This window comes from Brassica oleracea, chromosome C2 (assembly GCF_000695525.1).
Source record: "Brassica oleracea var. oleracea cultivar TO1000 chromosome C2, BOL, whole genome shotgun sequence".
Taxonomy (NCBI): Eukaryota; Viridiplantae; Streptophyta; class Magnoliopsida; order Brassicales; family Brassicaceae; genus Brassica; species Brassica oleracea.
The window spans coordinates 47,723,399-47,734,678 of NC_027749.1; the positions used below are offsets into that span (position 1 = coordinate 47,723,399).

Consider the following 11,280-nt stretch of genomic DNA (forward strand, 5'->3'; position numbering starts at 1 on the left):
TAGCATAAATTTATGAGTCCAACTCACGCATGAGCAAGTTCTTGCAGAGAAAAAAAAGAGATTAATGAGAAACAATTTGAAGAGACAAGGCTGGACGTGATATTTATGTCATATAACGTTTATTAGTTTCAGTTTGTTAACATTCTATTCAAATTGTTTCAAATGATAAACTTAGCTTGTATACATGCATTTTGTGTGTAAGATCTGGAGAATTGTCAAGAAATAAGCATCAAAAGAATTTGGAAGCACGAAATAATTAATTTATGGTTCTCCATATCAAATAAATGAGTATGAGACTAATTCTTTAGCAAAATTACAAATTTCAAGTGCACTATTTTGAACTATATGAATTTTTGTTGTTTATTAGCTCGTGATGGTTATGTACATGTCTATTTTCAAATGTGTAGTGAAAAGGACGATTATGACAAAAATATAAATTTCTTACTTGTATATTTTCAACTAATGAAATACTTCACTGACATTGGTTGGGACACGTGTATTTTTTTATGTATCAAGTTATTTCTAGTTAAATATGTACTTCTATTATGTTTTTTGCTTAAACATAAATATATATCGTGTTTAGTTGACTGAAATTCATCTGGTGTTGTACATATATCAATATCTCAATCTCTTGAGAATTGAAGATTGAATATCCTTCTCAATTTCTTTATAACTTATTAAAGAGTACATTTCTTCACTAAAATTGAAATTTTAATGTTTGGATAAGAATAATGACCAGCTTTGCGATCCTTTTTTCTTTGCTCTTAAGAATATTTTATTACTCACCATTAAATAAATATTTTAGCCTAATACACATTAAATATATATTTTGACTAATTTTAAATAAACAACATGTGATTTTCTTGTTTAATAAATCTTTTTACCTTGAACATCTATATACTTGTGTGTTCAATCAAGTTTTTCGTCATGAATTTATGTTTTGATATACTAAAGCACATTGGAAGTTTGTGATGTTATTTTCAATATTTATCCTAGATAATGAATGAAAAAAGGAATAGAGTCAGAGATTTAATAGTTCATAACCTTATATGGAACGTAGCTTCATAAAAAGTTTGAACTTTCTGGTATTTATTTGAGGCTGGCTTATGCTACTCATCTTACTCCTATCATACATCATCCAGATAGTGTACGTACAAGTCCATTGTCCTTCAAAATGGGCTCACTGTTCTTCTAATATCAGACAAATCTGTTTCAAGCAATGTTGTTGTGATGAGTGTTAAGTTTGGTAGTTTTGATGATCCTTTTGATATGCAAGGTCTTGCCCACATGATTGAACACATGTTTTTCAGTGGTTCAACTACCAATCATGGAGAAAACGAGGTGAGGTCTATTGTTTAATAGTTTTGTATGTTTCATGTGTTATCTTCTTATGGTTGAATATTGTTTTTGTGTGTGTAGTTCAAAGATTTTGTGATGATGAACGGTGGTGATTTGTTTGCTAAAACATAACTGGATTCTGTGGGTTTTATGATTAATAAAGATCATTTTAAAGTTGGTTTGGAAATGTGAGTATTCTAGATTCTATTCATTTTGTAGTTTCCTTCATCTTTTAATATCTAAGTTTTAAAACATTCTTATCTTGTTGTCCCTTTCTAAGTTTTCTCACATGTTCAATGAACCTCTAATGGATATTGAACCTTTTTTTAAAAGAGATAATAACCCTCAGTTCAGTACCCTTTAAATTGTGTATTCATTCAATATGAAAATGGCCAGAAGCTTAACATTATCCATTTTTATTTTTATTTTTACAGAGTTTGAGTATCAAAAGAGTAAAGACTCCAGCCGCATGAAGCAACCATTTGCTCATACTTCTCCAAAAGATCATCCCTTTAACCGATTCACATGGGGTAACAATCAATCCTTCTCTGGTCAGGAACCTAAAGCCCTCCGTGACTGTGCCATGAAGTTGTTCCGAAAACACTTCATAGGAGCATCCATGAAGCTCATTATAATCGATTCAGGTAATGAATCATTTGGTTTTTGTTTGATCATTTTACAGGTGTAGATAATGCTTCTTTTGGTATTGTTCAATCTCACCATTTTGATTTTTCTTCGCAGAATCTGTAAATGAACTTGAAGATTCGGTCATTGAGTATTTGTCCAAGCTTAAACGTGGACAAAAGATTAATTTCGTATTTTCTAAGTATAAAGATCCTCTGTGGAAGCATGGCGTTTTATATACTCTTGAGTTTTTGGAGGTTGCACAAATTATGAAAACTACTTGGATAATTCCTCCTATATTTTTGTCACATACTCATATTCTGAGATAAGGCCAGAGCAGTTAATTCACAGACTTATATGTTAAGGTTAGTTTTGTGAAACTCTTTATTGTATTTAATAAAGTTTTTATTTTGTTAATGTAAATTTTGTTTGCAGAGAGTGAAGGAACTATTTGCTTCTTATTCAAGTGTAAGCATTGGATTACTTCTTTCAATGCATCAGTTGTCACTAATTTGTGTTTTCTGATGTTCGAAACAATTCTTTTACATCTACAGCCGGAGGTCAATTATTTATAATCTATTTAGATATGACCAACACTAGTTTGGTGAATGTATGTTTTTCTACTTCTCATTTATTTATGCATTTATGTTATATTTTCTTCTCTTTTTGGCTAATAACTATCTACTTTGTTTAATTGGCAGAAATATGACATGGTTTCATATATATATATGAAATACTTTGTTCGATTTTGTTTTTATTTACTCATGAAGTGTATGATGCAATACACTTCGAAATGAGACTATAATAAGCGTCATATGCCTAAGCATAAAGTTTAGCATTGTCTCTTAAGTTGTTTCAAATTGTTAATCATCTATATAGGCCCTTCCAAAGTATAAATTTAATTTATATGTATGTATTTTGTGTGTAAAATCTAGTGAATTGTTAAGAGTTGAATCTTAAGAAATCTTTACTATTTCTGAAACGGTTAGAAATTTTGCAATTCCAAAGGAATTAGGATGCAAAAAAAACAAATTCATGGTTCTCTACATTAAATAAATGTCAATCCAAAAAAGAGTCTAAAACTAATTAGACTTTTTAGCAAAGGTAAAAAAAATTAGACTGCACTATCTTTGCCTATGTTAGTTTTTTTTGTTTATGTAGTTTAGTCAATTCATTTTTAGACAATCAATTCAACTCATACATGGAAAACGGTATGATACTATACATATTTTAAAATATCAGTGTTGAGTAGTAATCACATTACCAATTGTAGATAGATCAAATGATTAACTAAAAATGCCAAAATAATTTCTATAGAACATTTTTTAGGAATTTTAAAACATATAATAATATTTTTTATTACTGATTAAAAATATTATTAAAGTATAAGGGAATTAATTAATTTTCAAATTAATTATTATATTTGAACTGAAAAATACAAACTCAAACCGAGTTTACGAGGTTCAGCAGACCTAGCTTAGCCAACGCATCAGCATCAGCATCAGTATTGTTTAGCCTAGGTACATGATGAAAGGAAATACTAGCAAAACAAGAAGAGAGATGTTCAATATCAAATAAAATTCCTTGAGCTTCAGTAGACTTCTTCTTTGTATTGAGGATGTTGATAAGGGATTGTGAATCTGACCAGACAGACAGCGTTCTTAGTCCCAAGGTGATGGCCTTCAAAAGGCCTGTCTTAACCGCTATAGCTTATGCGATGAAAGCAGAGCCGACGAAGCAGCGGTTTGTAGATGATTGGTGTAGAATGTTATTGTTGCACGGGTCCTTGAAGATGCAACCGAAGCCTCCCCCTCTTGTGGTTGCATTCCAAGCAGCATCAACAAAACAGATGTTGGTTCCTGACGGTCCACATGGCCGTGGTATTTTCCTCCCTTTTATGACATCGCTCGGTTTTAATATGGCATTCTGAGCCGCTTGCCCAGTCCTTGCTTCCCTAAGTGCCAGGGAGACCACCTCTTGTTCAGCTAAAATCGAGTTTTCAAACAAGAATTTATTCCTTGCAGACCAAAGATACCAAAGCACCCACGGGTACAAGGCAGCGTTATTAAGTCCTGAGGTTGGTAGATTGATCATACGCTCACAAGCAGTAAGGAAGGAAGCAGGGGTTGATATGGAGTTGGGGTTCGGCTTTGACGTAGTTGGGACCAGGTCCCAAACCCGGCAAGTAAAAGAACATTGGAAGAACAAGTGTCTCTCTGTTTCAAGTATTCCACATCTTTTGCATCTTCCATCTACTTCAATGCCTCTTCTTATCAGGTTCTCTCCCACCGGGATAGCTGTACTCTTTATCTTCCATAGAAAATGCTTGAGTTTTGGAGATGTTTGCACTCCCCAGATAAGCTTTTTCCAGTTGAAGGAGAGATCAGGTTCTGCATTATTTAGTTTGCTCAATGTGTAGCCTGTCTTCGTGGAATAAGTTCCTGTCTTCTCCGGGAGCCATACGAGCTCATCTTTCATATAGAACTGGCTTAGGGGGATGGTTCTAATTTGGTCCTCATACTGAGGTAGATGCATTCTTATAGCTTCCAGGTTCCAATCCGCAGATGGCGCATCTATGAGGTCAGCAACAGTCAGATTCCTGTTGGTATCGGTTGGGGGTCCTATTGGTGCGAGGGGATGGGTTAGAGACAGCCAAGGCTCTGTCCATACGTTGATGTTTGATCCTGAGCCCACCACCCAGCCTAATCATTTCTTCAAGACTTCTTTACCAGCCATAATTCCCCTCCAACCATGCGATGCATTCTGGGGTATAGACGCCTCCATAACAGAACTTGAGTAACAGTACTTTCCAGTGAGAATTTGAGCCAAGAGAGAGTGGGGGAATTTCAGGATTCTCCAAGTTAGCTTCGCAAGCAAGGCATCATTAAACTGCTCTATCTCTCTGAAGCCCAATCCTCCTGCATTCCGGGGTAAAGTCATTTTGTTCCAAGATACCCAGGTCATCTTACGGACCTCCGGTTTAGCGTCCCACCAGAATCTCATAAGGATCGACTGGATTTGTTTACATAGTGACACTGGGAGTTTGAAGCACGACATCGAGAACGAAGGCATCGCTGCAAGAATGGCTTTCAAAAGAACTAGTTTACTGGCGGCATTGAGATATCGAGTAGCCCAGCTGTGAGATCGTTGCCTGATCCTGTCTACAATTCCTGCAAATATATCTTTCTTCTTACGGTTGAAGTGTTCAGGAAGACCTGAGTACTTTCCTATACCACCTTCACCCTCAATCTTTAGCGTAGCCTTCACCTGTCTTCTTGTGGCTATCGGTGTTTTCGAAGAGAATGTAATTGCCAATTTTTGCAGGTTAATGCTTTGTCCTGAGGCTGTGGCGTATCTCTCCAGGATTCGGGCCAACTCTTTGCAGGTGTCTAGATCACTCTTACAGAAGAACATGGTATCATCAGCGAATAACAAGTGATTGATTGCTGGAGAACGTCTCGCGACTTTGATGCCTTGCATCTTCCCTTGTTCCTTGGCATTTATGCACAGCCCCGACAACACCTCAGAGTAGAGTATGAATAGATAGGGCGAGAGGGTGTCACCTTGACGGATCCCCGAGATGGGACGACTCTCCCTTGCGCACTCCCGTTAATCAGGAAAGAATAGGATACTGAGCATACACATTCCATGATCCAGTGAACCCATGTGGGATGAAACCCAAACTGATTGAGAACGTTCTTTAAGAAGGTCCACTCTAGCCTATCATAGGCCTTACTCATGTCGGTTTAGACTGCCATGGAGCAATGTTTCCTAGCTTTCGAAGTGCGGAGATAGTGGAGAATCTCATGGGTGATTAGAACGTTGTCGGTGATGGATCTCCCCGCTACAAAAGCGGACTGGTGAGGTGATATAATCTCAGAGAGTATGGGTTTCAGGCGTCTGCACAAAATCTTGGCAATGATTTTGTAGTGCGTGGAACATAACGCGATCGGTCTGTAGTCTACAACTGCCTTCGGGTTCTTCCCTTTTGGTATTAGTCGAACATGAGTCTCGTTATGGCGCTTCAAGAGAGTACCAGAAGTGAAGAAACTCCGAATGTCAAGGCACACTTCGTCACCTACAATGTCCCAAAAACCCTGGTAGAAGTTTGCGGAGAAGCCGTCTGGCCCAGGCGCTTTATCTCCATGGATCGAATATACTGCTTCTTTAATTTCCAGATCGCAGGGTATGGAGATGAGGGACTCATTCATAGTAGCCGAGACGCTAGGCTGAATAGCTTCAGCAATAACCTTCTGATCCCTGTCTGCTGTTGAAGTGAAGAGGTTTCTATAGTAGCTAGCTATGGTTTCTGCAATTTGTCCTTCCTCATAGACATGTGTTCCTTGTAGGTTCTCAATGACTGCAAAGTTGTTAGCTGCTTTACGCCCTCGTGTGATAGCGTGAAAGTAACTGGTGTTCTTATCTCCATGTTGCAGCCACAGAACCCTACTCCTCTGCCTCCAATAGCTTTCTTCCTCACAGTAGGCCTTGTCTAGTTCTGCAGTTAACATTCCAATGAGATCAGTGTCTGGAGTTGAGGCCGAGAGCGCAGAGTCCAAGTCCTGCTGGAGCGATTGGATGTTCTCCTTACTTGCTTGGTTCTGTTCCTTAGACCACTTGATGATAGCTTGCTGGATACGGGAGAGGCGAGACAAGATAGAATCAGAGTTGTTGAGCGACCATTGTTCATGAACCATCTCTTTTATTTCTGGTTTGTTGGTGTCTGTCATACCGGAATAAATTCTTTTTCGTTTTTTGTTTATTATCCAAGAAAGTCAACAAGGGTCTATGATCAGATCCCTCAAAGCTGAGGTACTCACAAAAGGAAGCTGGAAAAAGTTCAGACCATCGACAATTGGCTAAATCTCTATCTAATCTTGACTGGATGAAGTGGTTATATCAAGTTCCTCTCCAAGATAGATGATTCCCTGTATGCTGCAGATCCCATAAGCCTGATTGAGTGATGAATCTTCTGAATGCTACAAAGCTCCCTTCCCATCTTGCTGGTCCACCTTCTTTTTCCTCGTTGTCCAATAGATCGTTAAAATCACCTGTGACAAGCCAAGCTTCGTCTCTACCACTACCGAGGAGAGTAAGTTTTTCCAACATACTTGCTCTGTCCTCTTGTCTGGGTGCACCGTAGAGGAAGGTAACGAAGGTACTGTCCACACCCGTGGTAATTTGTGTATCAATGAAGTTAGGTGATGAGTCCAGGACTTCCACCTCATCATGATCCTTCCAAGAAAGTAGTAGACCTCTGCTTAGGCCAAGGGGAGGAACTATGAAGTGATTAGTATAAACGGTTTTTGCGAAGAGATTGAGAACTGCTTCATCTTGGTTTTTCGTTTCCATCAGAAACATGATGTCTGGGGATTGTTTAGTTTGGAGATTCCTCAAACGTCGAACTGTAGGAGTGCTTCTGATCCCCTGACAGTTCCAAGCCATTATGGCTGAGGAAGAGTGATGAGTCGGGACCAAAAATCCGTCCCTTGTCTGGTCATCGCCGGTATGAGATTGATCGAAGGATTTGCTTGCTGTTGTGTTCCCACTCTCGTACTCGTTGCTGGAGCTGTGGGGCCTCGGTTTGTACCAGTAGAGGTAGTTTTACGTCGTGGTGAGATCTGGTTTTTGTAAACACATCGTTTCTTGAGGCTCACGCCTTGTAACGGATTGCCAGGGCCTCTGTTTTTCACTGGAGGCTTCTCAGGAACTTGCCTATTGCCTGTGAGTTTAGGTGCTGAAGGTTTCCTTCCTCGAGGGGGTTGAACACGAGTCGGTGCTTCTAGTGTGGGTTGATCTTCAGCTATGGGAGAATTAATGACGATGCCTCTCGCTACATGGAGTCTGTCGCCACAAAGTGATCTAATAGGAGACTCATGTGGTAATGTCGAGCGTTCCTTAGCTGGTAGACGAGATGAAGAAGGTCCACCTGACCCCGTCAGAATATGGATAGGGAAGGAGTCTTCCATGTATTGCACATCAACCTCTTGGAGTCGGCCCGAGTCAGAATTGGCTGTACCGTTGAGTAGTAGCGGGACTCTTTCGTTTGTTGGAGGTGTGAGTCTTTGCAAGGCAGAGACTCGATCATGAGATATTGGTTCCACATGTGTGTAAGGTCGTCTCCGTCAGGAAGAATGTTTCTTGCCACAGTCAGAGAGAGTCTCTCTGTAACAGGGCGCTGCTCCACTGAGGAGTTGACTTCCTGACTTCCGATCATGGGTTCTCGTGGGGGCCGCGGTGGGGGAGTATGTGAAGCTCTGGATTGAGAAGCTTTCTCTACCCAGACTTTGTCTCCCAGTCGAGAGTGTACACTAGCCTGACCCTGAGAGATTCTCTGAGTAGCTGGTCGCCTCACAGGATCTTCACGTTTTGAAACGAGGGACCTCCTAATTTCCAGTTCTCTAGCTCATCGGTAATGGGGTGGGTTAGCTCTGTCTCTATCTACCAATAGAGCGCTGGAAGCATCTTTGTTGTAGTAGTCTCGATTGGAGTGCAGCCGGGGTGGAGTCCTTTGCCTTGATCCCCTAGGGGTTGCATACAAATCCTCCCGAGACCTATAATAAGGTCGGCTGTCCATTACTCTGTTTTGATAGTAAGAGCTACGGTTCATCTCTTCCTTTCTGTCATCCTTTGCTCTTCTGTAGGAATCAAGGCTTTCCATGGTTTTTGAGTAGTTGATATCTTTCTTCTCTGTGTTGGGGCCGCCAAAGTTGCGTTTCTGAGGGCAATCATCCTGCTCATGTGAGAGGGATTTGCAGAGGAAACAATGTTTTTCTAGCTTTTCATACTCAATCTCAACTTGTTTTGTACCTCCCGCAGCAAGGGTAATGTCCAGTAGCATCTCCAGTGGCTTAAGCCCATTGACATGGACTCTTACTCTACCCTGTTGCACGTCTTTGGTTTCCACCACTCCAAGCTCAGAGCCAATCGTGTGGAGTGCTTGTTCGGTCCAGTAGTGCAGAGGAATTCCATGGACTCGGATCCAGAAGGAGATAGTAGCTGGGAAATCATCAGAGACAATGGGCTCCCATCTTTGTAAGATCAGCATCCATCTCTTAAAATGAAAGGGCGCCTTATTAAGAATGGTTTGCATGTCACGCTCAGATTCGAATGTGAACTGAAAGAGGTAAGGTCCGAGATCTCTGCCTGTATACTGTCCAGCGACGGACCAATGTTGCAAAAAGAAGTCCACCAGAGCTCGTAGTTTCCGAATGTGTGGGTTCGTGACCCGTCCAATGAGAGTAAATTTGTTAGCTTCCACCAGGGAGTTGTTCTCTGGCTCTGGAATGAGAATTGGAGGACGTCGGGGTTGCTTGTTAGGGTCCGGTACCCACTTCCCTTTTTCAGATCTAGACAGCCTCTGCGTCATTTCCTTCAAATGCCGCAGTATATATACTGATGTGGTTGGAAGAGTAACACAGAGCTAGCTTGAGGAATTAAACTGAGTAAATGCAGCTGACTACAAAGGTGAAGTAAATATATAGAGTAATGAGGGTTCTGACGAGAGTAACTTCTTCTACACTTGTAGCAAGGTTGACAAAGTATCAATAGCAGTGAGACCACAAAGTAAGGAGTGTTATGTGGTAAGTCTTCAATGCTGGTCTCTTCAGGTTTTGGGGGTGCTTCGTGTTGGATCTATAGGCTTCATGGCGTCGAGGAGGAGTCTAAACGGAATGGGGACGGCGTCGACGGTCCCTCCGATCCGGGACGGGGGAAGAACCCGGTGGATTGAAGACCAGGAAGCGTATTATCCAACGGTTTTACCCGGGAAAAGTAAGAATTTGAAAAAAGGTGGTAGTTTTGTGTGTGGTTTTTACCAAAAGGAGTAAAACCAGGATGGTAATTAGAAACCGTGTGCCAACGGACCGCTAGGCAAGGACTAGTACTGGGAGGTGTGCCTAAGAGAGAATCAGGAGAGTTGAATTTTTTGTTTTTGTTTGGTCTAATTTTTTTGTTTTATGTTTTCCTTATCTTGTAATAACAAGTATTAAAATCTTTTGTACTTATTTGTTGTCCCTTTTTAGGTTTTCTCATATGTTCAGTGGACTTCTCACGAATATTAAACCTCTAAGAAATGAGATGGTGACAGTCAATTCATGTACCATTCGAATGTATTTTCATTCATTATGTATTTGACTAGAATCTAATTATTATTCATTTTTGTCAGTATAAATTTTTTTGCGTTATATTGTTTACATAATTTGAATCCTTAATTACAGAAATTCCAACAACCTTGAGCAAATGTTTTCCTATACAAGTCACCTATTAATTAACCGATTCCCATGGGACAACAAACCATCATTTTCCGAACAAACCCTCTGTGATTGTGCCGTGATGTTATTTCGATAACGCTTTATAGCTGATTACATGAAACTTACCGTAATTGGTTCAGGTATAGGTTTCCATTTGATATTTGTTATATCAGTCTTTTGTCGTTTTTTTTTTATAGTTTCAGTCTCACATCATTGTTTATTTAATTTTTGATATTATTTTGTCTTCATTGCAATCAAAGGGATTGTTACTTCAAACTGAGACTATAATAAACGTGTTATTGCATAAACATCACAGCTTTCTTCAAATCCTTTAGGATGAAACATTAATTACTTTGTATATATGCATTTTGTATGTAAAATCAAGAGATGAATCATAATAAATGTTTAGTTTTTTAGAGCGATTAGGAATTTGCAATACCAAAGGAATTAGGAAAAAAAGAAAGAACTAATTCATGGTTCTCTATGTCAAATAAATGTAAGCCAAAAACGAGTCTGAAACTAACTCTTTAGCAAAGGTAAGAAAAAAAATTCAACTGCACTATTTTGAATAATATATATATTCTCATGATTGATATGTATTGCATTTTTATTTCTAAATGTCTTGTGAAAAAAAAAACGATTCTGAAACATTGGTTGAGAAGACATATGTATTTTTGTTATGTAATTTCATTCCTAATTAAAAATGTTTTTTTTTCTTAAACATAACTATTACCTTGCACTACAAGAAAACAGCGGTATTCTGACGGACATTCCGACGGAAAATGAAATCCTCGGAATTTCCCGAGGAATTTCCGAGGATATCCCGAGGAAACCCAAAATTTGGTTTCCTCGGAATTTTCTCGAAATATACCGACGGAATTCCGAGGAAATATCAATCCGTCGGAATATTCTTATGAAATACCGAGGAAAAATGTATTCCTCGGAAAAAACCGATGAATTCCGAGGATATATTATAGCCGTTGGAGAGCCGTTGGAGAGCCGTTGGGGGATTTTAAAAATTCCGAGGAAATTCCGACGAACTAGCCGTTGGCGTCGGAATTCCGTC

The 11,280-nt window shown here is 39.4% G+C and overlaps 1 protein-coding gene and 1 pseudogene across 1 annotated transcript; one reads left to right on the forward strand and one right to left on the reverse strand.

Annotated features, from left to right (window-relative positions):
- Positions 1-8,368: 8,368 nt before the first annotated feature.
- Positions 8,369-9,331, reverse strand: LOC106324448. Its single transcript, XM_013762413.1, has one exon. The coding sequence runs from the start codon at positions 9,329-9,331 to the stop codon at positions 8,369-8,371; it is 963 nt and encodes a 320-aa protein (XP_013617867.1).
- A 119-nt stretch (positions 9,332-9,450) lies between these two features.
- Positions 9,451-11,280, forward strand: part of LOC106324449 — a 13,604-nt pseudogene continuing 11,774 nt past the window's right edge.

Coding starts and splice junctions, on each gene's coding strand:
- LOC106324448 (XM_013762413.1), bottom strand. CDS start 9,331: ATGACGCAGAGGCTGTCTAGATCTGAAAAAGGGAAGTGGGTACCGGAC.